This window comes from Cyphomyrmex costatus, unplaced genomic scaffold, assembly GCF_001594065.2.
Source record: "Cyphomyrmex costatus isolate MS0001 unplaced genomic scaffold, Ccosl1.0 scaffold75, whole genome shotgun sequence".
NCBI lineage: Eukaryota > Metazoa > Arthropoda > Insecta > Hymenoptera > Formicidae > Cyphomyrmex > Cyphomyrmex costatus.
In genome coordinates, this window is record NW_017280322.1 from 1,383,269 (window position 1) to 1,409,318 (window position 26,050).

The 26,050-nt window shown below is 31.2% G+C and overlaps 8 protein-coding genes across 9 annotated transcripts in view; 5 read left to right on the forward strand and 3 right to left on the reverse strand.

The window, feature by feature from the left end:
* Positions 1-479: 479 nt before the first annotated feature.
* Positions 480-2,329, forward strand: RASSF8 (ras association domain-containing protein 8). Its single transcript, XM_018548796.1, has 7 exons — positions 480-599; positions 721-953; positions 1,025-1,186; positions 1,346-1,462; positions 1,551-1,690; positions 1,813-2,120; positions 2,225-2,329. Exons 1-7 carry the CDS (start codon positions 482-484, stop codon positions 2,323-2,325), a joined length of 1,179 nt encoding a protein of 392 aa, XP_018404298.1. The 5' UTR covers positions 480-481; the 3' UTR covers positions 2,326-2,329.
* A 1,719-nt stretch (positions 2,330-4,048) lies between these two features.
* On the forward strand, positions 4,049-6,010 carry RfC38 (replication factor C subunit RfC38). The gene is made up of 5 exons (XM_018548804.1): positions 4,049-4,203; positions 4,635-4,772; positions 4,965-5,127; positions 5,228-5,546; positions 5,652-6,010. Exons 1-5 carry the CDS (start codon positions 4,117-4,119, stop codon positions 6,007-6,009), a joined length of 1,065 nt encoding a protein of 354 aa, XP_018404306.1. The 5' UTR covers positions 4,049-4,116; the 3' UTR covers position 6,010.
* Positions 6,011-6,461: 451 nt separating this feature from the next.
* On the reverse strand, positions 6,462-7,841 carry LOC108780944 (succinate dehydrogenase cytochrome b560 subunit, mitochondrial). Its single transcript, XM_018548793.1, has 5 exons — positions 7,774-7,841; positions 7,639-7,695; positions 7,048-7,244; positions 6,803-6,945; positions 6,462-6,616 (listed from the first exon to the last, which is right to left on the reverse strand). The coding sequence occupies exons 1-5, from the start codon at positions 7,791-7,793 to the stop codon at positions 6,512-6,514; spliced, it is 522 nt and encodes a 173-aa protein (XP_018404295.1). The 5' UTR covers positions 7,794-7,841; the 3' UTR covers positions 6,462-6,511.
* An 886-nt stretch (positions 7,842-8,727) lies between these two features.
* Positions 8,728-13,728, reverse strand: LOC108780883 (spermatogenesis-associated protein 20). Of its 2 annotated transcripts, none has more exons than XM_018548709.1 (13): positions 13,302-13,728; positions 12,470-12,661; positions 12,000-12,372; positions 11,680-11,805; positions 11,495-11,584; positions 11,146-11,409; positions 10,899-11,078; positions 10,505-10,714; positions 10,236-10,428; positions 9,976-10,144; positions 9,713-9,918; positions 9,271-9,467; positions 8,728-9,179 (listed from the first exon to the last, which is right to left on the reverse strand). In XM_018548709.1, exons 2-13 carry the CDS (start codon positions 12,619-12,621, stop codon positions 8,913-8,915), a joined length of 2,427 nt encoding a protein of 808 aa, XP_018404211.1. In that variant the 5' UTR covers positions 12,622-12,661; positions 13,302-13,728; the 3' UTR covers positions 8,728-8,912. The 2 variants fall into 2 exon arrangements, with proteins under 2 accessions (XP_018404211.1, XP_018404210.1); XM_018548708.1 differs by having other exon boundaries at positions 13,167-13,728.
* A 298-nt stretch (positions 13,729-14,026) lies between these two features.
* HSPC300 (hematopoietic stem/progenitor cell protein 300) lies at positions 14,027-14,757 on the forward strand. Its single transcript, XM_018548867.1, has 3 exons — positions 14,027-14,324; positions 14,412-14,494; positions 14,684-14,757. Exons 1-3 carry the CDS (start codon positions 14,204-14,206, stop codon positions 14,708-14,710), a joined length of 231 nt encoding a protein of 76 aa, XP_018404369.1. The 5' UTR covers positions 14,027-14,203; the 3' UTR covers positions 14,711-14,757.
* Positions 14,758-14,882: 125 nt separating this feature from the next.
* Positions 14,883-16,263, reverse strand: LOC108781006 (NADH dehydrogenase (ubiquinone) B14.7 subunit). Its single transcript, XM_018548865.1, has 3 exons — positions 16,093-16,263; positions 15,203-15,501; positions 14,883-15,126 (listed from the first exon to the last, which is right to left on the reverse strand). Exons 2-3 carry the CDS (start codon positions 15,489-15,491, stop codon positions 14,903-14,905), a joined length of 513 nt encoding a protein of 170 aa, XP_018404367.1. The 5' UTR covers positions 15,492-15,501; positions 16,093-16,263; the 3' UTR covers positions 14,883-14,902.
* A 428-nt stretch (positions 16,264-16,691) lies between these two features.
* NdufV3 (NADH:ubiquinone oxidoreductase subunit V3) lies at positions 16,692-17,424 on the forward strand. Its single transcript, XM_018548866.1, has 3 exons — positions 16,692-16,835; positions 16,936-17,053; positions 17,127-17,424. The coding sequence occupies exons 1-3, from the start codon at positions 16,806-16,808 to the stop codon at positions 17,270-17,272; spliced, it is 294 nt and encodes a 97-aa protein (XP_018404368.1). The 5' UTR covers positions 16,692-16,805; the 3' UTR covers positions 17,273-17,424.
* An 885-nt stretch (positions 17,425-18,309) lies between these two features.
* The window catches only part of LOC108781005 (farnesyl pyrophosphate synthase), a 9,200-nt gene continuing 1,459 nt past the window's right edge, over positions 18,310-26,050 (forward strand). Inside the window, exons 1-5 of the mRNA XM_018548864.1 lie at positions 18,310-18,570; positions 23,505-23,679; positions 24,329-24,469; positions 25,178-25,381; positions 25,494-25,658. Coding sequence (XP_018404366.1) covers positions 18,449-18,570; positions 23,505-23,679; positions 24,329-24,469; positions 25,178-25,381; positions 25,494-25,658 — 807 coding nt within the window. The 5' untranslated portion in view covers positions 18,310-18,448. The remainder of the gene's footprint in view (positions 18,571-23,504; positions 23,680-24,328; positions 24,470-25,177; positions 25,382-25,493; positions 25,659-26,050) is intronic.

Genomic DNA, 26,050 nt, shown 5'->3' on the forward strand with positions numbered 1-26,050 from the left:
TATACAGATATACGCGTATCAAAGCATTTGCGAGAATTTTTGCGAATATCTATAAACCTCTGATGGCGGGTCGACGTAGTAATATTCTTCGCAATATTTATTTAAAGTAATATATGTATTCCCCTCCCACCCCCCCTAACTTGCGCGCCAAACAATCTTCGGTCTTGAAACGCAGCTCTAATAATCTGAAATAACGTCCCCTTAATTTACTTGTAATTTTAAACGCATTGATTTCGCCCGCGTAAATTAAAATTAAATTTTAATTTTAAGGTAGGCTTCCACTACAATGCCTTACTGATGAGTCCAGTAGTGGAAGTTGGAACAAAACGCCATAATTACGTGATATTCTTCGCAATATATTAGATTGATTTAAAGATTTTAACGAAAATTGGCTCATTGCCCTTATCTCTTTATATTAGTTGTTTAATACATATTGAGCCTTATCACAAACATTTAAATAAAATTGTTATTTTAGATTCAAATGGAGAATAACGTGGCTGTTGTTCAGCCCACACCACATTTGAAGAATAAGGATTTGAATGTTCGAAAAAATGTACAAAAACCAGCACAGTCACCTACGCGAGGAACTAATGCTGAAAGTGAGTTATTCTATTGTAATTTCTCTTATACACATTAAGTGTGCTGATATAATCATATTTCATATATTGCAATAATTCTCATGACGTTATTTGTCTTATTAATTTATTTTTTTTGCCTTAGTTGCAACACATTTGTCACAAAAAAAAGTACGCGAGGTTCCACCTTATAGAGAGCCTCCAGGCCCAGCTTCACCACCCTTACGCACTTTGCCACCTTACCGAGATCCACCGCCACCAAATTTAAATAGTCCTGGAAGATCACAATTTGTGCATGGCAGTGGAAGTCCTCATGTGCACAAAGACGATCAACCATCGTCTAGTAATTCCATGAAATTGAAAAGGAATCTGATCCAGGTTTTATTGCTACAGATGTTTGATATAATAATTTATGGGATTGCGCGTAATTTACAATATATTCTTTATAGGAATTTCAAGATACAAAAGTGCCTACACAATCTGTTAATCCACTTTCTGTCACGGCACAAAATATGGCAACTGTCGCTTATACTCAACGATATGTTGAACTTATAAGACTAGTCAATAAGCAACGGGATACTATTAATGCTCAACAAGCTGATCTAACAAAAGTAAGATATCTTCTTCGATAATTTGATTAATTTATTGTAATTAACAAAGATTATCTAATAATTTTTTATAATTCAATTATTGATCTACTTAATTTAATTTGATTGATTTAATTTGTTTATTTACAAAAATATGCAAACTATAGTATTTATGAATTTTAGTTTGACGCAGAAATATTGTATTGGGAAACAAAGAGTAGGGAACAAATGCATCAAATGGATTATATTTCCCAAGAAATGAATCGCATTGAGTCTACTGGTCGAATAATTGAGGAACAAGTAACTTTCATCTATTTTTTTTAATTACCATGTATTATTACATTAAAATATTAATAACGAATTATTAATTATTATTTACCTTAATTAGTTGAAAGAATTGGCTCATGTGGAAGAAGAAAGCGAAATAGTTAGGCAGCAGGAAAAAACACTAAAGTCAGAGATAACATTGCTTAGATCAAAACTTGCCAATTGTGAAACAGAACTTCTTCAATGTAAAAATAAGATAAGGTAAATACAAGCACAATGTCATTTATAGAATTGTAAATATGATTTGTTATCCCTCAAGTATTCTTTAATACATATGATGTAAGAAATTGCATTGCATTAAATTACAATGTTAATTATAACAGGCTAGTTATGGAAGAACTTGCAATGGAACAACACAATATAAGCCGCGAAACAGATGAGCGGCAAATTATGGAACGAAAAATAATCAGCGAAGTAGAACATTTACAAAATGAGGTAGAACAAGCCAAACGCGCAACTGAGTTAGCTTCACAACATGCAGAATCTTTAAAATTAGAAGTAGTTAACTTGGAGTCGGCGATCGTTGAGAAGAAATTGCAAGTAGAAAGATTGGTAGCTGACATGAAAGAAGCAAATCTACAAAGTTTAGCTGTTGCATGTTCAGATGAGCAAGTCAAATCTTTATTAGAAGGTGTTTATTTATATTATATTTATGTCTTGTGTATATGTATGTGTTATTAAGTTTATGTTTTGTATACAAAATGTATATAATAAATAAAATTATTTAATCATTAGGTGCCTATAAACCTGGGAGTACACGTAAGATGATAGGATCACCAAGACAATTAGAAACTGCAGTGCCCACAAGTAAGAATCCACATGGTGTGTGGGTATAAAGAAAAAACCAATATACCTGATAATACTGATGTATATGTGAGAAAGCATATCAAAGAGTATACGTTAAAATGTTTGTATGTTTATATTGTTTAAAGTACGTAAAGTACTTAATGTATCTTCTATGCATTTATTTCAGTAATATTTCAATTAGTATTATCATTATGTGTCATTGATAAGTTCTTATCTTTATGTATGTATATATATATATATATCTATATGTCTTAATCTATCATTTATTCGCAAAATATTAATGAAATTATTAAGTATGTAAATTGTTACACATGAATCATTCATATTTTTTAGAATATTTAATATATTTTATATTTGCATTTTTATATATGATTATTAAAAAAAAAACTATTTTGCTTTTAATATGTATTTGTTAGCAAATTTTCTTTGTATGATGAAATATAGCTTTTCAAGTATATAGATATAATTCCAATTTATATAGAAAGCAGTTAAGTCTAAAAATCAAAATTATTAATACGCTCTTAAATATGTTATATTAAATACTTATTACGTTTATATTTTATAAATAGCTGTTTTATATTGTTTATAATATTATTTTGCCATAATAGATTTAATTATGGTTTTGTAATTTTTTTTTAGATTAAACACGAACTTTTATTTTATTAATAGGAATTAATATAACATATGATATTTTTAATATTTTCTATGCCATGTTAACCGTGAAACTAAAATAGCTTAAGAACTTTACATTTGAAATTTATTAATCAATTCAAAAAGATAATGCTTGAAATTGCAAAAGAATTGATTTATTTGAATTCTTTTTAAATTCAAGTTTAACAAATTCATGACTTTAATATATAATATGGGGCACAATATATAATTAAAAAAATATATTTTGATGCAATAATCTTGCCATTCTACGGTTTTCACATAGCATTGACAAAATATATTTTACAAATATATAATTTTTTATACATAAATCAGATATTTTTATGACATATTTTTATTAAGAATACATTTATTTTGATTATATATCTACAATTATATTATTAAGGTTAAAAATGTTATTATAAAATATATACCATTTATAGTATTGAAAAAACTATTATAATTAATGTCTGTAATATACGTATTTGAACAGTATAATGTGCAATATAATTAATCTTCGTTTCTCTCTCTCTCTCTCTCTCTCTCTCTCTCTCTCTCTCTCTCTCTCTCAAAAATAACAATGTATCTTATATACACATTCATACATAATTTATGCGTTCTATAATATTATCGTTCTGGTAAAAACCGGTCCTAATTTAATTATTCTACATTTTGCTGGCTGAAATAAATATCTTACATATTTTATGATTTTTATTATTAAAATTAATTGATTTTTTTATTCTCTAAAATCCTTATTTATTCCTTTTATCCAAGTTCTTTTTTTTCTTTTTAATATAGGTTGAGTTTCAAAATTTACTGACAGTATATTTTGAAACTCAGCCATAATCTTCTTGTCGATTAATTATTGAACCACAAAAGTTTTAATTTAAAAAATCAACTAAGTTTAGGAGAATGTAATCATTTTCCTAATACTTAGTTGTTTTTTTAATTAAAACTTTTATGGTTCAATAATTAAATAAATACATTGGATATTTGTCAGCGGGGCTACTAAAGTCACTAGTTTATTTACTTACTGTGGCAATTACAGACAAAAGATGTGTTCAACCGTCGGTATTACGGTTGACGGTTTACGACATCATGAATTTATTTTCTGACACAAGTTTTTATAACGTTCAACATTTGTAGTAGATCTGCTTAATCCACGATAAAAAATGAGTTTGTGGGTTGATAAATATCGTCCAACGACACTTGCGAAATTAGATTATCATCTGGAGCAAGCGGAAAATTTGAAAAATATGGTAAAATATTATAATATTGAAGCAATGAAACATTATCTAAAGAATGAGAGGTTAACCGGCTTTAAAAGCGCGCCTTCTGAAGATACAATAACAAATATTGAATTTTGATTTAAAATATGGAATAATATAATTAATGGCATAATTTTTTTGAAAATATGTATCTTATAATTCATAAATAGATAATTAAAGTAGCTTTATGAATTTACTGTAATAAAATAAAAAGGTTATAATAATGAATTGAAGTTGTACTTTTAAATTTTTTACAGTATATGTATTCATTTCTATATTTTATAAAAATTATAATTTTTATGAATATAAATTCAAAATTTATTCTAAGTTCTTGCAAGAATGTATTTCAAAATTATATTGAGTTAGCTGATATGAAGAAAGATCTGAATTATTTTTACTTTATTTCTATATTCAAAAAACAGGTAAATAAACGGGACTTTCCACATTTATTAGTACACGGACCTCCTGGTGCAGGAAAGAAAACTCGAATATTATGTATTTTAAAGGAACTTTACGGAGTTGCAGCTGAAAGATTAAAAATAGAAAACATGCAGTTTGAGGTAATTAATTTTTGTTTTGTTTCAATACATTAAATTATCATTTAAAGCTTTTGTATTTTTGCTATTTACAATAATTAGTTTTAGCAAATTTGTAATCATTTGCATTCTATACATTACATTGAAAAATATAAGATACTAATTAAAATATATTATTTTTGATACTTATTACTATTTTATATATAACACTTTCAGACTCCATCTAAAAAAAAGATAGAAATATTGACAATGAGCAGTAATTACCACACAGAAGTAAATCCGAGTGATGCAGGAATATATGATAGAATTGTTGTCATGGAATTAATAAAAGCAACTGCTCAAACGCATCATATAGACATAGGCCAGAGAGAGTTCAAAGGTATTTATAAGAAAATTAGAAAGTTTTTAATTCTGATATAAATATCTTACATAATAAAAGTATAAGTTATTATAAAGACTAAAATTTGACACAAATATAGTGGTACTATTGTCAAATGTGGATCAACTTACAAGAGATGCACAACACGCACTTCGTAGAACAATGGAGAAATATATCAGTACATGCAGATTGATTCTTTGTGCGAATTCAACATCGCGGGTTTTGCCTGCAATTCAATCGCGATGTGTGCGAATCAGAGTTCCTGCACCAACCGCCTCCGAGATTAAAAATATTTTACACTCGATTTGTAAACGTGAAGGACTTACTCTACCTGATGAATTAGGCAATCGGATAGTTGAAGCTAGTAATAGAAATCTTCGACGAGCAATATTAATGCTCGAAGCTTGCAAAGTCGAGCAGTAAGTACTGATACATTTAAACATATATATGGAAGTATACAATGAAAAGCGTGGTGAATTATAAATAATCAAAATTTTACTACTTCATAGTTTTTCTTTTTCCAGGTATCCATTTAGTATTGATCAAAAAGTAACAGAACCGGATTGGCAAGTATACATACGAAATACAGCTAGTATGATGGTCTCTGAACAATCTCCCAAAGTACTTCTAGAAATACGCAACAGATTTTATGACCTGTTAACGCGCTCCATACCATGCGATCTGATTTTTAGAGGGTTGTTGCAAGAATGTATAAAAAATTGTGATGATCAGTTAAAAAAAGAAATTATCGAGGTTGCTTCAGAATATCAACATAAAATGATACGTGGCTCAAAACCTATATTTCACTTGGAAGCTTTTGCTGCGCGATTTATGACGATTTACAAAAAATACATTGAATTATCGTTGGATAATTTTACATAAAACTGGCTGTGTACTATCTGTACTTCTAACATCTATTTGTAAGATACACAATTAAATTTTAGAAGTAGATTTTTATTTCTTTAATAAAATTATCGTTATAATAAATAAGTAGCAATAAGATAAAGATTTTTATTTTAATAATGTAAATGTTTAAACAAGAAATAAAAAAAGTCAGATTTCATATAATTCCTTCAATTTCAAACATAAATTTAAATAATACTTTTTGTAATTTGTAATCATGCGAAAAAAGGTTTTAAATTTTTTTATTTTATTATCATTTTCTTTCTTTGTGCTTAAAGCTAAAATATTTTTTTACAATAAACGGTGTAATCTTTACTAAATATCAATTCTATTCTAAATTAAGTGGAAAAACAAATACATATTAATTTTAATAAATTATTTTATTCTGTAACTAAAACATTAATTCAATACAATTTGTAATATAATCCGATAATACAATTAATTTTAAAGAATTGTTTTCTGATAAATGTAAATACAACACTTACATTGTCGCAAGTGCAAGTGCTGAGACTATTGCTAGTGCAGATACCATATATCCAGTACTATACACTTCCTTAATTGTTAGGAACATTCCTAAATCCCAAGCCTGCAAATTTATATAAACTTTCATTTCTTGATATAACGTTAAATATATAAAATATTGATGAGATTATATTATGCCAATTCCTTCTGAGTAATAACAGAATGCAAGTTAGATATAATAATTGTCCAATCATATTGTTAATATTCCTTTTTAACAAAATTAAATTAATACAATTACATAATAACGTACCAAATGACGCATTCCATTGAACGTATGATAAGTAGCAGGCAAAGCAAGCAAAGTCTTGCCGGCGAACAATACAGGCAAAGGTAAACATAAATTATCCACTGTTTCTATGAAGCATGGAATACCACCTGGTATAAGCAATGTACCTGAAACATATGACAAGTGTCCAATTTGAACATGTTTATGTTACAGATATTAAATGAACTATTATAAATTGGATATATAAATTAGATAACCATATGTCTTACCTAAGCCAAGAAACATTGCATAACTGGCAAGAATAATACCAGTGGTACGATGCGTTACTGAGAGTACAGATGTTAATTGAATTTGATAGATGCTCAAGTGCGGTGACAATGGTCTCTTTAGACGCATGTTCTTCTCATCGTGGGATTCATATGTTATATTTGAAAGTAACGGTTTCGAAACTGTGGAACTGAGGGGGCTAAAATATATTTTATCACTATATTACAAGATGCACTCAAGTAACAGACACAAGTATTCTTATTAAAGCTGTTTAAAATACAATATTTGTTACTATTTTCACAGAAAATTAGAAAAATTAATGTCTTCTGTACTCAGATACATAAATTTCAACAGAATGTATAATGACAAAATTTGAACATTGAAAATAGTTGCACAAATACTCAAAAATATGTCTTCATATAACATAAATGTTTACAGCATATCTAATGTTGTAAGAATTATGACAAAATGTGCTACTTATTTTATCAGTAATAAAACACAATTAATGTAGCATCCTATATTTAGCATATCTGTCTATCTAGATACATGACAGTTATATAAATAAAAGGTTATATTATTAAGTAAGAACTTACCAACATGTGTATATGCTTCGAAAATGTCGAAAATCGACATTACGCTGACATAAAAATCTAAAAAGAATGAAATATTATTTGCATTTCAATCAAACAAACAACAGATTTGAATAAAAATCAAATTTTACGACATACCTCGTATAGATTAACGCCATTTTTGTTGACGTTTGTAAAGACCAGACACTGTACTTTCGGCAGTTGATAAAGGAGCGCGAATGATATTTATTACATATTATTACAATTTTTAAAGCAATAAATAAGAAATGTATTCAAATAATTTCAGCTAATATAAACTTAAATAGTTAAAAATTGTTGACTAAGTTCAAACAAAATTTGAACAATTCAAAAGATGATGAAATTGATAAATTTGATCCTCACGAACTGCATAAAAAATATATATACTTTAAAAATTTTTTTATTGATTATTTATTAGTAACATGAAAATTTATAATTTTTTTGTATAGAAAATATCGATCGTTTGTTTAAATATTTCAAAAGAGCATATATAATGACTGATATTTACTGTTTTCGTTAAAGTTGTGAATTTTCAGGAAGTATAAAAAATAACTGTTAAAAATTTCAAAATTCTGGAATTATTTTACATACTGAATTATATATGCTGCAATATAAATATATATATATATATATATACATATACTACACTGTATTAGATATCTACTTATAAAAGCCAAAAAGTAAAATCAAAGATTAAAAAATTTATTGTAACAGTAAGAAATAAGCTTTTAGAATGATATGATAATTCCTGTAGTTTACAGGAAAAAATATATATATACATATATATACAAATAAATGTATATATCATTTTTTAACTGTAAATGCATGTATATATACACACATGCATGAAAGGGTTTTGATAAAAAAGAATTCATCATGAATAGTGCAACTAGTTTATCATAACTTTCCACGTAAATTAACAGAATGCTAGAATATTAATAGAACTTACACATTAAAATTGTGTTGAAGTACATACATACACGATCTATATGATTTCCATCTATTTTAGATAGAAACATATTTTTGATTTTTTCAGGGACTCACTAGAGAACCTTTTTTTCTTTATAAATATCTATACATTTGTTTATCCATTGCAATATTATTGCTGTGATTTGTGCTTACAAATGTTGTAACTCAGTCGAACTAACGACTTAATATATTAAACTACGCTAGATGGTTTTGCACTGTTTAACATTATTTAATTTTTAGCGGTCTTCCTCCATTTTGTTATTTTCATCACATGACCGACGCATAGCCACTTACAAATCGGTAAATACCTTCTTATCTAACTCAGAAATCAAAGCATTAGGATTTGAAATGGGTAAAGTGCATGAATAATCGCGACATATGAAAACCGTCGCGCGGTTTTTCTGCGGCTTCATTCTTTTAACAATCATGTTTCTACGGAACAGCACATTGTCCTCAGAATCGGCTAATATGAGCACCCTACCAGGTATCAAACGAGAACGGATTATTTCCAGCATTTCAATCGTCTCCTTAGCATCCGCTTTGCCTGCTACATAAATCTAGAAAAAAATTCAGAAACATATTATTAAGAGCACTTACAATCTCATGAAAAAACTAACATGACTGCAGCAGATAAACAAAAACACACACCTGTGTTGGATGGTGAAACTCGATCAGCGCTAGCATCATTTGTGGACAGGCAGCCGGACAATTTGCAAGTTTATTACCGAACGCACACAGAAGCTTTTCAGCTTTATGTCTGAGATCGTCACGATCCAAGTAAATCGCTAAACGCAACAGATTTGAACATGCAATTGAATTACCGGATGGTTGCGAGCCATCGTCAGCTGCAATAAAAAACAGAAGTTCATAAAGTGAAAAGATCTATATGTCGACAGCATAATTAAGAACGTAATAAAATAATCAAGACAGATGTAATGTGATATTCAATAAACAGCGTTATAAATATTTGAATATAACATAATCTTTACGTGCGCAACAAAATTTCGTTTGACTTTATTCAGTTGTCGTAATTGTTATACCAAACTTTGACATTCAAAATTAAAATTACTAGAAGAGTATTAAAACATACAATCTTTCGTCCGTGTAAGTATCGGAGACTCTTCGGCCATAGCAAAATAACCACCATCTTCCGAGTCCCAAAACAATCGGTCTTGAATATCCTGCAGCTCTTCGGCAAACTCAACCCAATGTGTGTTAAAGGTGGCTTCGTACAAGTCGAGCAATCCTTTCACAAAAAACGCGTAATCCTCGTGGAAGCCAGGTATCGGATCGCTCCTACAAATCGCCATCATAGATCATTTGTTGATAAGAAGTTTAAGACAATATACGTACCTCTGTACAATTTTGTCATCTCTCCTGCGGTAACAACTGCGAAGTAATATGCGTTTATCTTTATTAAACAGATATTTTTCCACGAATGTGGCAGCTTCCGTTGCTGCTTCAATATACGTCTTGTTTTTTACAGCTATTCCAGCACGCGCAAGACCACTTATCATAAGACCTGTAAATAGATCACAAATCGTTAGACAATGCGAAAATACAAACGAATCACAGTGATAATGACATCAACGTTACTCATTACAAATCATTACCATTCCATGATGTGACCATTTTATCATCCAAACTAGGCCATGGTCTATGTGATCTGTCTTCATATAAAGTAGTACAGGCTTCTTTAATATATTTTTGTGTCTCCTTTACATTGAGCTTAAAATGGTTAGCAGTATCTTCTATTCCCGACTGCATTGACAATACGTTTTTACCTGTAAGCTCGCCATGAGGATCCTACATTACAGAACAAATGCATTCATAAATGTTTTATAAATATTTCTTACTTTATGGTTTTAATTGCAAAACATACTTGTGGCCTTTCTACATTTCCTTCCTTCTGCACTGAGAAATGTCGGCAGATAAGGTCAAAATATGTAACATTGTCCTTACCAGGTACTTTCTTTTTTAAAAGAGTCTTAAGATTGTCATAGCTCCAAACATAAAATGCACCCTCCCGTTTCGCTGGGGCATCAAATGTAGGTAGTGAATCTGCATCCACCGCACTGAAGAAACCACCTTCCTGAATAATGCACACATGCTAAATATTTTATATCTTTCCACATGTTTGTTGCTCTGTACAATTTTGATTTTAAAAAGTCTAAGTGAAGAAAAATATTTCTTGTAAGTTAGAATCTCTTATTGCATCTAGGACAAATATTTAACATAATACTAGACAAATCCATGAAAAAGCAATAGAATAATACCATATGTGTCAGCATACGTAGGACGTACGTTGCGATATCATCTACGATATCGGAAAAAAAGGAATCTTTCGTAATGAGGTATGCATCGACGTAGCATTGTATTAGTTGAGCTTGATCATAAAGCATTTTCTCGAAATGAGGAACTTTCCATCGAGCGTCCACAGTGTATCGATGAAATCCCTGAAAGAATAATTGAAACTATTCGATTTGCACGTTGTAATAGCGAAAATGACGAAATGAATCTTACTTTCCCCACGTGATCGTGAAGTCCACCAAAAGACATTTTCCTCAAGGTATTCAGAGATGCATTTAAAGACATCTCAACCAACATAGTAGAAGTACTTAAAATATGCATACTGAGAAGAAAATTTAAGTTGCTCGGTTCGGGAAATTTCGGCGAGTTCGGATTCGTAGCGGATGAGCTACCAAATCCGCCGTATTCTTCATCATATATATTCAATAAGACGTGAGCACACAAGAAAGCGCAATCAATCGCAGGAACTCCATCATCCTATATCACAAAAATCGATGAATAAAATACAATATTAAAATAATTTTAAATTCTATTTAAAATTTTATTTCAAATATTCATTCACTTTTATATCATGTCTGCTTGTGGTCAATTCCTTCAAACGTTCTGATACAATATTGGCGGATTTGACCATTTTGTCTCTTCCTTCTGTCCACTAAAATAAAAAAAATATTTACAAACCTAATTTTATCTTTCTTATAGAGTAAAATATAAATAAAAATATTTATATATGATGAAAATACTATATACCTCTTTTACAATTCGTGTCAAGTATAATGTAAACATTGCACAGCTGAAATATGTTCCGCCTGTTATCGGCATCAAATCTGGTGTCAGGAAAACATTCAATGGCCAACCGCCATGACCTCTCAATCTCTATCAAATATAAATATCTTCATTAACATGTTGAGCAAAGTTAAAATACAATTACAAGTGACAAATATTTATAAAGAATATTATAAGTTTTGCACATTTATTAATTATAAATAAGTGATAAAATATGCATATATTGTATTTTGCTGTTTATTCTCAGATTTCGTATAATGCATAACAATAAATTTAACACTTGCCTGAATAAACATCATGCACATCATATCGATATCGGGTCTCTCTTCTCTATCTACTTTAATATTAACATAATTCTCGTTCATGATTTTTGCAACTTCCTCATTCTTAAACGATTCCTTTTCCATTACGTGACACCAGTGGCATGTAGAGTAACCGATAGACACAAAAATTATCTTGTTCTCCTTCTTTGCCTTTTCTAGAGCTTCGTCACCCCAAGAATACCAATCCACAGGATTGGTTGCATGTTGCAATAAATACGGCGATCTTTCCAATCTCAAGCGATTTTTCTTTACTTCAGGCTCGCTTTTGCTATCCTGCCGAGATGTTGATGCCATCTTAATAGATGAAAGAAAAGGCGCTTTACTGTTACTCAACCTATTAATTTTTTAAAACATATTTATCAATAATAATTTTTAAATTTTAGTTTTTATTAAATATTAGGCAATAAAATATAAATATAATATGTAATTACTTTTTCATTTTCCGTTCAATAATAGAAAGTGGAGCACTTTCAGTGAGATGAAAATTTTTATGATACTCGTGTGCTCCTGTACTGCACTGTTTCTTATATAGCTCAGATACGCAGCGAACTACTGATAATGAATTGCATCTTCCCAAAATCATAACACACCTGGCATGGAGAATATACACAGTAAAGTTGATCCTGCACATATAATGTAAATATAAACAATTGATTAATTAATAATTATTAAATAATAATTAAACTGAATAAACAGTATTATAATAATATTGCTCATTTAACAACAGAACATCTTTCAATAAAAAAAAAAAAAGGATTTATAGAAGTTTTTTTTTTAATCCTATACATTGTAAGAATAAAAGAGATAATTTTATACATACGTATATATAAATTATATATATCTGACATAAATAGCCAAACTTGAGCAATGCATATTCTAGAGCAACCTATGTAAAGAGTGACGTACTATTAACTATTATTTCATATTTAATTTAGAAGGTACATTAAATACAAATGGGAAATTGAATATACTATATTAAAAATATTAAAATAAAAGAATTTATTGAAAAGAGAGTATTTTACGCGCGCGAAATATTTTAGTTCGCAGACTGCGGCAAATGTGGAGAAGCCATTGTCAAAATTCGCGGGGCATCCAATATAAAAATAAAAATAGAAATTACGTATTTACGTTCTACGAGTGAATATCGCACGGCGGATCGATATTTGACGAAAATCACACAGCTGATGATGAATTCGTAAGCGTCAATCCTTTCAATGATGATTAGATAATAGCGGATACGCTCGCCGATATTGCATTACATACGGAAATTCGAGAATATCCAATCAGCGTAGCTCGTCGTCTTCTTCTTCTTATTTAATTAATAGCTCCCGCCTCCAACAAATAAATAGGAGGTCGATACGGCCAGATCACGTTATAGATTAAATGATTCAAAAAGATTAGGTAGAACGAAATAATGAATATTACTGGTGGCGCACAGACCAGAGCCACCAGAGCAGAATGATCCAGAAAGATTTTTTCTCGCGGCCCGGTACAGTAGGTCAAGCGGAGCAATGAGCTCCGCTAAGATTGGAGAAACTGCTCGTCGTCAAATCTCCCTCGTCGATTTTCCCTCAACGATTCTTGCCAATTTACGCTACGCCAGAGATGGCGCGTCGATTGTCAAAATAATTACTACGCACTTCACATTTCACAACACAACAATTAACACATATGTATGCGTCGATTTCAATGACGCTAAGTGATCACGTGGCCAGGGCACAGTATATACCCTCCCGTGTATAGCCTTGTTTAACATGGTTGGACAACAAGGATAAAACGATATACGGCAGAGCGGAATGCGGAAAGCAGTAGCCAATCAGAACTCGCGTTGATAGCAAATAGTATAGAACTAACAAAAAATCGACTACCAACGCGAGTTCTGATTGGTTACTGCTCTTCCGCTTTTTACTGTTCGTCAAGTTGTAAACTCGCCCTAACATCAAAAGTACCGATAGAGATTTTACGCTTCTGTATATATTGTGCTCTCATCGCTCCTGCCAATCCTACGTCATCTGACGTCATCTACGATCTGACCATCTGACAAGACTGAGCATTCCAAACAATGCGATAAAATTATCGAGGAACGCCTCGCTTGTTGTTCGAATAATATCGCAATTTAGACAGATAAAAATCGGGAAAGAGAATATACTATAGCGACAAAGAAAATGGCAGCTATACATCGAGAAGCGATACAAAAACAAATTCAACAAGACTGGGCTAATCGCGAATACATAGAAGTTATCACTGGCAGTATTAAAAAGATTACGGACTTCCTTAATTCTTTCGGTAATTTTTCCTAAAGCTTTTGCGTGAAATGCAAAAATGCTGTTAAATTAATATCTTTAATCTTATTTATTATGTTTTTTTTTTTAGATATGTCTTGTAGATCGAGAATAGCAGTTCTTAACGAGAAGCTCACGACCCTCGAACGGAGAATAGAATATCTCGAAGCATGCGTAAGTAATGTTCTTTTGTTTATTTAAATTTTGATTACATTTTATGTGATTATAGAAAACAATCTGTTTTTTAGATTTGTTCACTTATGTGTCACTTCCATTGTTATATCACTATATCAAACATATTTTTCTATTGTTTATTTTACATTTACTTATATCAGTAGTTTCATAATAACATTTGTTTCATAGGTCACAAAGGGTGAAACGCTGACATAATACTTGTAGGCACAATATATCCTTTTTACAATCCTTTTTATTTCCTGTACTAGAATTTGAATAAATACATAACGAAAGCGAAACATATGCATTTCATATCTCTTTGTATCATTAATTATACAGTATGACTTATCCCCCTTGGATTTATGTATCAGCAGCACTAATTATTCCTATTCTATATATGAAATATTTTTACTCCCAGGGTCTAGGTCCCCTAGGATCCTTAATGAGAGTCATGTCAAAGGGGAAAGTAGTATATTCCTCTCGAATTCCTTTCGTACTTAACGGAAAAGGCTTGAAATCATTCAGATCACCATACTTCTTGATTATGGCGCATGCAGTTATTGCACCTGTCCAACTAAAACTTAATAGACCATTCTTTTGCCAGCGATAAAAGATTCCACCTGAGACTAATGCTGCAACAAGTGAACATTAAAATTTAATAATTATTTCTGGTGAATGTATTAACTGATACATTTATACATTACATACAGGCTAGAATGTAATTGGCATAGTCGTCTTTTCCCCTAATTTTTGTCGCTGTATATGCTACAGAGGCAAAGGTAGCACACATGGCAGTGATAGGCACCACCCAGTAAGATAAGCAATTTACTGTATTCCAGAAGCCTGTTGTCTGAGATAACATTACAGCATCATACGTGCCAATTCCGAGACCACTGATAAATCCATATTTACTTAATCCGACTATCTTTTCAAATGGCTGCTGGCCTTCTGGGGCATTACTATACCTCCAGTTATTCCAGAAATATGTTATTAACATGGTTGTGAGACTGAAACAGAGATTACAATAAGAATAAAGAATAAAAAATTTCTTATGACTATTGTATATAGTTTATACTACTATGCATTTTTATATCCAGTGAAGAAGTTGTGTTAGATTTCAAATTTCTGTCATCGTAATTAATAAATCTAATTTTATTTTAATGATTTTAGTATAATATATATTTTAATATAATAAGATATGTAGTATGTACACTACAGCAAAGTACATAAATATCAAAGAGGAAGTATCTACATATGATAAAAATGAACATAATTGTAACGACAATAGTAATTAGGTAATAGTTAAGATCATTGTATGTTCTCTAAGTGAGGACATGTGAACTACATACGTCTAATACAATATGTGACAATAACACCCAGTGAGAAATGACAATGGAATCAATGTCAATTTGACGTTGACTGATGATTTCGACGTCGAATTGACATCGATTCGATATCGATTTCATTATCATTTTTCACTGGGCATACTCCGATATTACGCAAAGGGAAAAAAATATGTAGCAAATGCCAAGATGGAGATATTCTAGCTAAAGTTATGACATAACTCTAACGTTGATGGTTATACTTTTTGTACGCACCGCGAGTAAATCAAGCCTCGCCGATTCAATTCGCCATAAACACGACAGTGGCACGTCGGCCAGGTTATGTCAGATCGTAATCGAAAGATACTTCGAATACCAATGTATCGTGGTATCGTGTAATCACGTGTAATGTTCGCGTATGAGTTCTATGTTTCAAAAACACACTTAACACTGCTACCAGTAAAAAGTTATGATAAAAAGATGTACAGTTGGCAGTATTGAAAATTACAGGTGCTCTGTTTTTCAGTGGAATCTGACAGAGATGAGGATAGGAAAAATAAAAAGCAAAATATGAATTTTTACTACTTACAAGAGATATTTTTAAGGTGTAGAAAATACAAGATATTAATATTAATTGATAAGTATTTGTTAGTTTAATATTCGATAAATAAATATTGATAACTTATGTGTTATGCCAATGTGCTTACATTTTGTTCATATGCATATGAGCTTCTCAAACCAACCGAAACGTCCAGTTTGACTCATGAAAATGTGCTTTAACACTAATCGTTCTTATCCAAGGAGCTAACCAATCAGATTAAAATTTTAGTTTCTCGCATGCTTGCCAATTACAAAAATCAATTGAAATTCTTTACGATTTACGAGGAATGAAATAGATTGGAAAACGGTGTTCATAGTTAAAAGAACATTTAAATCTCTCTACATATTATAATTGTTTAATCATAATTATTACTTATAATCGTCGCAAAATGTTGCGCATCATTGCAAAACGAATACAGGTGTATACCCAGAAACAGAGTCACGTTTCATCAGAAATCATGTAGTTTGTAAGTCTTAACCTGTCTGTCATGCGAGCGTTTCAATTGTTGTTGCTTTCAGGGTGTAACGATTACTTCTTTACGAACCTTTGGCACACAAACTGCGAGTACTAATTCATCCAATGTGAATACCAATGTGCCAGGCCTCAGTAATAACGTTGTCAAAATACCAAACACACGTAAGAATAAACAGTATCATTCTACTAGACTTTTGTTAAAACAAGTTTCAGCTTAAACCATAAATTTGTTTAGCTGTAGGACCCAACGCCTCCAAGAATAAGGAATACAAGAATCCCGAGTACTTTTGCTATCATGTAGACTCGTTCGGGGAAGCCGAAGTAGAATTGGCAAAGTACAGGTTGCCAGCACCATCTAATAGAACACCGTTCAATAAATAAACGATAGAACAAAAGCTTGCAGTAGGAACGAAATAATAAATTTAATAAGTTGAAAAAATGTACAAAAGAGATGGCGATGATAAGCTGTGTGTGTTCAAAACTATATGTGTTACGTATTAATCTAGAAAAATATGTTTGATTTGTCTGTGTGATTCTCTTGTCGTATTCATTTTAGCCCTGAAAATGAGAATACTTTGTGTTGAATGTTATCCTGTAATTGCTATTTATAAAACATGTAGACACAAATTGTATAAGATTTTCAGCATTCCTTAAATCCTCAAAGTGATGACAAATCTTGCCCGATTGAGAATCACTGTTTGGATTGTTAAAGCAATGCTAGAACTGACAGACACAGCTGGTTGGAAAAGAGATGGAAGGGATATTCACACAAAGAGCTGACTGAGTGCTCATATTTAACACATGGACACAGAGCTCCTTTTTCTTTTGGTCCGTTCGATTTCCTCGACGAAGTTGTGTTTCAATTCTACCATTATTTGAATGTGACGGAACCAAGATTAACTGGTTTGGAGTAGTTGGGAATGTTTATTTATACGAAAATTCCAGATAGGTTCAAAGTGCACGACTTGACCGAACTGATCGGTTCCCCTCTTTGCCCCTTATCGATAATCATAACTGACTGACTTCCACCGCTTCCACGTTGAATTAGAAGAAACATGCCAACCATACAACTGTTTGGTCCATGGCATAATGAGCAAAGTATATATAATATATATAACGACGGTGCCGGCGTGTCATGCCATGGTCTCCAGACTGTATAAAGCCGACCAACCCGGTTCCTGCCGCGTAAAAGTGCTGAAGAGTGAGACAGGGTCAGGGTTCGACAACGAAGGTCCGGCAATTCCTTCAGTCATTTGACTGACAAGTTGATTTACTTGTGATTTTTTCTGTTTTTCCTTCTTTGTTTTCCCCCCTTTTGCTCCTGTTGTCCCTTCCCCGCTCGTGTCGTCGGACCGACCGTCGACGAATGGAATCCCGAGTTCAGCCGGTGAGTGCTCAACTTGGCTCAACTCGGACGGAGTGCTAGTGAGTGCTGGATTCCTCGTAGATGTGAATTCACCTTCGGACCGAGAGGTCGGCGTTCGTTCTCTCGCGTCTCCCCCGTGCCGTTTGCGCATCCGCGCAGAATTCGTGAGTGTGCTGCAACGATCCGCGGGCATGTCGTCCGTTGCGCGAAATCGGTTCCTGTCGGCGCTCAGCGTCGCGCGGCGCCTCGTTGCCGTCGACCACGCGCACGTAGCACACATGGGCGTGCGCCGCGGGAATGCGGCGTGCTGGAGGTGAGATGAGATAAGAAGCGCGTAGAATTCACCTCCGTGATGAATTCACCTCTGTGTCTCTGTGACAAGAATATTTTTCACCTTTCTCAGTAGGATATGTAAATAGAATTTTTCGTTTTTTTTTTTTTTTTTTTTTTTTAAGACCTTTTCGAAGATTTTGATCGGGACAACAACGATAAATTTAACCGAGAAGGATGAAAAAGTATTCTTATTTGCATACCCGCAGATGATTACTTACAGTTAAGCACGACGAGTTTTAGGAAGATACAAAAATCCCCGAAATATATATATGGAGATAGAGAACTGTTTTGTATATAATATGCAAATGAAAATAAGAAATATGTTTACTGAACAGTTCTGATAAATTCGTCCTCTTCTTTAGTTATGATTTAGAAGAATCATCTATCGCGCGCATCTTTTAATATTTGAAATGTTTTTATGTCAATACTTTGCGAGTTGTCTGACTAACAATAAGCGCATTGCATGATTTTTGCGGTCTACATCACCTTAAAGATTCCTTTTCTCTTATAATTTCTTTTAGTAAGTACTGCTTCTTCAACCCAGTTTTTTTACTCTCTAAATTTTTAGAATAAATCTCAATCTTTAAAAGATTTTCTATTTAAAAAACAATTTAGAAAGTAGAAACGGTTCCTCGAAATGATATCATTTCGACGTCGTTGAAATCGAAAAGTTGTCAATTGGAAAATTGTGTCGAAATTTTAACATATTTTCGAGAAACAAAAAATTGCTTATATAAAAAAGTATAATAGGAGTTGATAGTTTTTTAATAGTTTGGTATAATATGTACCTATATACCATATATGTGATGTAGTTTTACATATTCTGAAAGTTTCGTTCAAAGACTGAATTCAATATTTTTTCGATCTCACTTCGACTTACAATTCAAAAATTAACCAAAACTATAATAAAGAAAATCTATAAAAATCAACAAAAATGTTTAATGTTAAAACGCGTATTTTTAAAAAATGTTTAATTGAGAAATTCATTAAAAGTTATTAAAAGATAATCACAAAAGGTCGATAAAGTATTAAAAATAAATATTTAATAGTGTCATAGTCTGTGATATTTCTTTCCGATTAAATCTTTAAGTAAATCACTTCAAAATTGTCGATTTTATCACAAGAATCTTTCATAAGAGAACACGATTTCAACTTTTGTAGTGAGATCGAAAAGAATAATCGGTTAACACACACACACACACACACATATATATTATTATTAGCATTTCGGTGCGTGTAATTATCATGCAAATCGTTCAAGACAAAAAGAGTGTTTAATCAACATACGTTTTCATTTGTCTTTTTCCCTATCTCTCTGTCGGATATATTTGCAAGAAATGCGTTCCACACTAAACGGAGGTCGTTTGTGAATGTTTAACCAACACCTTTACACTTGCACGTTGATCCTTGTTGAATTTTCAAGACATGAATACAATTGTCACAGCCGTACAAAGACGAACTATTATTGAGCAAAGATTAGTAAACGAAACACGATTTTCTGCTGCGAAGGAATTTCGATTTTAGAAATTCTATTTTTCTTTCGATTTTGCTGCATTTTTTTTTACTTTCACATATTATTATCGAAGCCTTAGGCAATCAATTTGAATCATTTTTCCTTATAGTCGACGAAGTAAAATTTATTCGTCTGTTTACATTCAATCGAATTTATTATAATTGGCTTTGTTAAAACAGCTGATTTCGAACGCGGGTTAAGCTGGAAACACAATAGGCACAGGCAATACGCATATAGGCAACAGGGAATAACGAGCCGTCCAATTAGAGCTCTGAGGTATAAGTTCGATATTATATCCCAGAGCTCTGATTGGATGGATCATTATTCCCTGTTGCCTGTGCCTATTGTGTTTCCAGCTTAATATTATTTCTTAAATACTTATATATTTTTAGATTATTTTAACTGTAAAAAAAATAATATTCGTTTGCAAATCATTATTTAGAGACGGTTGTTTCATCCTCGGATAAATTTGTCGTAATTTATCTAGTGGATAAACAAAAGAATAAAAGAGTGAATCGAGGTTTATCGAAAGGTAAAACAACCCAGCCTTATAAATACAAATATATAATAATATGTTACCTTTGTTAGAATAAACACCACATTACGAAATCAACAGATTTGGTAAAACTTGTCTCGTGTATACATCTACCGTCTAAATTCTTTAGAATAGAATCTAACTCTAAAACATGAAAATTGAGTCAATCTTGAAAGAGTTGCTCAATCTTTTATCTTTAAGAGTGAGATTTACTCTAAAAGTTTTGAGAGAGTGTGATTAATAATAATAAGATATTAAGATAGCATCAAAATATTATTAAATTTAATGAATCAGGAATAAATTATCAGTAACTAAATTTTTCTTAATCGATAAACACAATTCAAATTAGACAAAGCAAAGTGTAAGTTCGTTAAACTCTTTGTTTTTGAGTCCTCGTTAACTATTTCGTTTGATCCAATACAAGTTGCTCGCAAAGCAAGTATATTTCGAAGATAAAAATTATAATTGTTTTACCGTTCGTTAATTTCGCTCAGTATTACGTATACGCTCAGTACTATAATTATGCTATACGTACGTGTGTACGTGGAAATTTCTGATAAAGTAAAGAAGCCTCATGACTCACGGTGATAACGATAGGTATTATAAAAACTATATATTTTTGTATTACGTTCCACGAGATACGCTGAATATTCTACGTACATCGTAACGCATCTAATTGTTAGATCATTGATAAAATTGTTTACTCGATGCTATATATATTCTATGCTCGCAGCCTATAGCAGAAACGATGACGTGCATGATCCGCGACGTGCGGTCATATTTATGCCGTGGTTATCACGTGAAACGTTGGTATACCGGATAGATAGATAGATAAGTCTAGTTGATTTCAGCTTACTCTTTTCCGTATACCTTTTAAATATTCACTTTTATTAGCGCTTTTTGTCGTACGGCGAGCAATTAGCAAAGGCTCTATTGACACTATCGATTATCGCTTCGGCCGCAGACTTCCGTATTTTCGAATATTTGAAAGAACAATATGTTTTTTATTCACAACAGCTTCGATGCTAAAGTCTATTATATATTTTGAAAGTTCTAATGATTCAGCACAAATATTAAATTACTTCACTTTCGAAAATCTTGGCCATGAAATCTTCTCTAAGGACAATTCTGCATTCTCGAACATAATTTAAATTATCAATCTTTAATTTAACAATTAATATTATCATATTATCGTTTGACTTGAATACTGTGTATGCAGTCTATAATAATTTGTAATACCTACTTGAAGTTACAGTTAGAGTGTAGTTCAAATAGATCGCAGATGCAAATGAACTTGAATTTATATGTATGCGAATAAACACTCGTTTTTATTAGCTAATCAAGTCCAGAATCTTATGCAGATTACCTTCAGTTCATTATTAGGAATTCCTAGTTTATTCTAGAGCTTAGTATATTACTTTAAAATAATATACAAAGGCATGCATATACTTATAGATAACATACATATTGCATATAAGATATTTAAAAGATGTTTTTTAAATATTTTATGCAACATAAATGTTATCTAATCATTTTTTTCCTATTCATGTTGCTATCGAAATCTTGTTGAGTTTTCTGCAGGATTAATCACGTTTATCGAATAATACTTGAACAAATCTAAAGCAGGATGTATGTTGAAGAGAGATCTCGGAATTTTTGAAAAATAGATTTCAATCAAATTTTTTTCTATAATAAAAAAGCGTTGCATTTTTATTATTTTTATTTACCTTTTTTAAAATTTCTTTTGACTGCATTTAGAAGTGTAATCTGTCCTCAGTGCCACGATTGATCTTTATCGCTTCAGCATTTATTTTGCAATTGGAGGCTGCACTTTTACACCGCGTGAAAAACTTGCTTCGTTACATATGTTCGGAATGGTATCCATGATAGATCGCATCGTTGAGAATTAAACATATGTTTTCTTGAGTAACTATAATGTTTCCTGCAGAAGTGTAAAATTAAAATCTGACCTAATTTGGCTTTTTTAATAAACATCTGGATGGAGGTACTTGAATTCAAACGTGTTTTAAATAACAGAAATTCATAATTTATTAATTAAATATATTAATAACAGAAACTTCAACTGTCTACTTTATTGTATTATTGACATCAATTCCATTGATATTCGATTCTAAGTACCAAGTTTGACTTTTAAATTATTCAGTAAATGCCTTCCTAATATTTAAATTCTTTAACATACTTATGGTAAGTGAATTATTTGTATGAGATGACATATCGTACAGGAAGTAACAATAGAGATTCCAGGAATGGTTTAAATTAAGAACCATTTTAATATTTATGTAACAATTGTACGTATGAATGCGCAATAAGTTTCTTTGTCGATCACAAGGAATGTATAAGTAACCATAAAGTTCTGTATATTGTTATTCTAATACGTATAAGCAAAGAAAAAAAATAGGAATATTTATATAAAAAAACAGTTCTCTTTGGGAGTTTTTTCTTTCCTTCTTAAAGAAACTTTTTCTTTAAAACAATTAAAGAGTTGAAATGAAAAATATTAAATCTAATGCACAAAAAAATTAAATATAAATTCGATAAGGGCCAACAGTTTCATTGTTCTTAGTCATGAGTCACGTAAATAATACACTAGCTTTGGCGTATATTGACGTAAAAGTATAACTTATAGCCGTATCTTCTTAGAGACATGGTAATAAATTTGTAATAAAATAATGCAAAGCATAAGAACAATAAAATTGTTATTCTTTATTGAATTTATATTTAATTTTTTGTTGTGCATTAGATTTAATATTTTTCATTTCGTCCGACTTTTTGCATATACATGTCGAAGCGATCGTCAACGTTTTCATATTTGTCATAATTTTCAATTCATTTGTTTTATTTTTAGAACATTGGAGTGTAATATGCGAACGGTGCATTCCGTAATACAACCGACACAAACATGGGTCACAAGCAAGGACGAAAGTCGAGAGATGATGGCAGTGTGGCCAGATGTTGTTCGCGATCTAACAGATGTGACTAAGAATTTGAATATTCCTGATGTTACGAAATGGATGGCAAAAGTAAATTAGTATTTATTAAAATACTGCATGATTTGTATACACGTAAAATGAATTAATCTCTGTTCGAAAATAAATTTCCTCAAAATAATCGGACATTATAATGTACCTAATGTATAGTCATAGATTATAATAAAAGTTTATAATATAATACTATTTTTTAAATGGCTTACGGAATGAAGTCTATTCACTGGTCCTTATTTATTAGCGATTGGTTCTTACTTATGAATATAATAATAAATAAGAAAGAATATTAATAAATAGGAAGGAACTAATCGCTCGATGAGTAGGCTGCATTCTGAAACCCATTGGTAATAAAGTGTTACAATCGTTTAATGTACATTTTATACATTATATATGTATATATATATGATATATATACATATATATAAATTTAAAGTGAAATTTTACTCATATAATGACATAATATTATAAATTTATGAAAGTAAATCAAAATAAAAATTCGAAGACAGATACACACATAAAAAACAAGTATAAATAAATATTAATTTGTAAGATTTAGTAGAACATAGTAGAAAATGTCAAATATTTTTCACTAACATTAAAAAAAATTTATAATAATAAAACAAAATATAAACTAATAAGTCATTAATGAACGAATGTGCAGACTAATACTTTTTCTGTTACACAGATATTACAGTACAATGTCCCAGGAGGAAAAAAAACTCGTGCTTTAACATTAGTCTATGCCTATAAGGCACTGGCACCAAGTGATCAACTTACGGAAGAAAACATTCGTTTAGTACGGATTTTGGCATGGTGTCTGGAACTGGTACGTAAATTTGTTTTGTTTTTTACGTTATCACTAATTGTATCCATAAATTAATTTGAATAAATTATAAATGCAAAATGTAAAAAATATCTTAATTTAAATATTAAATCTTATAGGACCGTACATGTGAGAAACACAACCAATAAGAAATTGCCTTTAACGGTCGAGCTGGATCTTAGGTGTTAATGATAATTCCGTCTGAATTTATATATTATATATGTAGTCTTTTAAATCGCGCTCCGAACAATCTTTCGATCTTGAAACGCCACTCTACGAAATTCTCGCACGGAATGTAAGAAATCCGGGTTCGAGGTAATATTTTTCGCAATATACATTAATTATTTACAGATTTTTATTCATAGATTTTAATATGTCGTTCAACATTATTAAGATTCAAGATGCTACGAGTATTAAAATTGTTAAATTGCTAGATAATTTAACTGATATTATTGCGGTAGTTTCGTAGAGTAACGTTTCAAAACCGAAAAATTGTTCGATTTAAAAAACTACATACGTAATATATAAATTCACACGGAATCATTAACACCTAAGATCCAGCTCGACCATTAAAGGCAATTTATTATTGGTTGTATACCTTAGTTTATAATACCTTAAAATTAAAAACAATATAATCAGCTATTTTAATTATAAAAATATAGTGTTGCAATTATGAATTAAATATTAACTTAATAATTTATTGTTACATAGATGCAAGCATTTTTCCTCACGATAGACGACATACAGGATCGATCTACACTTCGCCGAGGCCAACCATGTTGGTATCTATATAATGATATAGGTTTAGCAGCAATCAATGATGGTTTACTGTTCCAGTGCGCTATGTTTTATCTAATTCGAAAACATTTCAAAGGGAAAGATTATTATGTTAGTCTACTAGAATCATTTCATGATGTGAGTAAAGATGTCTTTTCTTTCTCTTTGTCCGATCATATATGTATATATTATGTAAACTATTTCCTTTTACTTTTTAATTGAACAATTATTTATAAAAGTATTTCGGTAGAGTATATTGAAGACTGTAATGGGTCAAAGTTTAGACATGCTCTCTATCAATTTCGGCAAGAAACCTAATCTGGATTTGTTTACGATGAATCGATACAATTCCATTGTCGAATACAAAACATCACATTATTCATTTGTTTTGCCAGTAACCATAGCAATGCAGTTAGTAAGTGCATCTCATTTTTCGGTAATTGTTCACTTTAGGGGAGACACCTCCAATGACCTTGACCTTGACATATGTTGTCAAGGTCATAATCCTGAGTAACCTCTAATGAGTTTTAGCCGTCGTTCGTCCTTCGTTAAAAAGTTATTAACAATCATAGTTTTAAAACTAACATATGATATATAATACATATGATATAAAGTACTATTCTACACCTTTCCTTGTTCAGGAACGTTAATCTTTCCATGCGAGGTAACATTCACCCCCCTCTCCCCCCTTGCCAAGGGGCACACGACTTCCATGATTGTACTGTTGGGGCAGACCTCTATCGACGGGGCGGTTGCGGGAGGGGGGCGGGCCGTAGATTCGCCCCCTTGCACCTCCCCCCCCCCCCC

What these genes read in the sequence shown, in the direction of transcription:
- RASSF8 (XM_018548796.1), top strand. Translation starts at nt 482, where the DNA reads ATGGAGAATAACGTGGCTGTTGTTCAGCCCACACCACATTTGAAGAAT. An exon ending in GTCGAATAATTGAGGAACAA is followed by an intron (nt 1,463 to 1,550) that starts GTAACTTTCATC and finishes TACCTTAATTAG; the next exon opens with TTGAAAGAATTGGCTCATGT. An exon ending in AGTCAAATCTTTATTAGAAG is followed by an intron (nt 2,121 to 2,224) that starts GTGTTTATTTAT and finishes TTTAATCATTAG; the next exon opens with GTGCCTATAAACCTGGGAGT.
- NdufV3 (XM_018548866.1), top strand. Translation starts at nt 16,806, where the DNA reads ATGTTGCGCATCATTGCAAAACGAATACAG. An exon ending in TCATTGCAAAACGAATACAG is followed by an intron (nt 16,836 to 16,935) that starts GTGTATACCCAG and finishes TGTTGCTTTCAG; the next exon opens with GGTGTAACGATTACTTCTTT. An exon ending in TGTCAAAATACCAAACACAC is followed by an intron (nt 17,054 to 17,126) that starts GTAAGAATAAAC and finishes AAATTTGTTTAG; the next exon opens with CTGTAGGACCCAACGCCTCC.
- LOC108781006 (XM_018548865.1), bottom strand. Translation starts at nt 15,491, where the DNA reads ATGTTAATAACATATTTCTGGAATAACTGGAGGTATAGTAATGCCCCA. An exon ending in TGCCAATTACATTCTAGCCT is followed by an intron (nt 15,127 to 15,202) that starts GTATGTAATGTA and finishes CACTTGTTGCAG; the next exon opens with CATTAGTCTCAGGTGGAATC.
- RfC38 (XM_018548804.1), top strand. Translation starts at nt 4,117, where the DNA reads ATGAGTTTGTGGGTTGATAAATATCGTCCAACGACACTTGCGAAATTA. An exon ending in TAGAAAACATGCAGTTTGAG is followed by an intron (nt 4,773 to 4,964) that starts GTAATTAATTTT and finishes TAACACTTTCAG; the next exon opens with ACTCCATCTAAAAAAAAGAT. An exon ending in GAAGCTTGCAAAGTCGAGCA is followed by an intron (nt 5,547 to 5,651) that starts GTAAGTACTGAT and finishes TTCTTTTTCCAG; the next exon opens with GTATCCATTTAGTATTGATC.
- HSPC300 (XM_018548867.1), top strand. Translation starts at nt 14,204, where the DNA reads ATGGCAGCTATACATCGAGAAGCGATACAAAAACAAATTCAACAAGAC. An exon ending in GGACTTCCTTAATTCTTTCG is followed by an intron (nt 14,325 to 14,411) that starts GTAATTTTTCCT and finishes TTTTTTTTTTAG; the next exon opens with ATATGTCTTGTAGATCGAGA. An exon ending in TAGAATATCTCGAAGCATGC is followed by an intron (nt 14,495 to 14,683) that starts GTAAGTAATGTT and finishes TTTGTTTCATAG; the next exon opens with GTCACAAAGGGTGAAACGCT.
- LOC108780944 (XM_018548793.1), bottom strand. Translation starts at nt 7,793, where the DNA reads ATGGCGTTAATCTATACGAG. An exon ending in CGAAGCATATACACATGTTG is followed by an intron (nt 7,245 to 7,638) that starts GTAAGTTCTTAC and finishes AATATATTTTAG; the next exon opens with CCCCCTCAGTTCCACAGTTT. An exon ending in TCAATGGAATGCGTCATTTG is followed by an intron (nt 6,617 to 6,802) that starts GTACGTTATTAT and finishes ATAAATTTGCAG; the next exon opens with GCTTGGGATTTAGGAATGTT.
- LOC108780883 (XM_018548709.1), bottom strand. Translation starts at nt 12,621, where the DNA reads ATGATTTTGGGAAGATGCAATTCATTATCAGTAGTTCGCTGCGTATCT. An exon ending in TGACACGAATTGTAAAAGAG is followed by an intron (nt 11,585 to 11,679) that starts GTATATAGTATT and finishes TTTTTATTTTAG; the next exon opens with TGGACAGAAGGAAGAGACAA. An exon ending in AGTTTCACCATCCAACACAG is followed by an intron (nt 9,180 to 9,270) that starts GTGTGTGTTTTT and finishes ATTTTTTTCTAG; the next exon opens with ATTTATGTAGCAGGCAAAGC.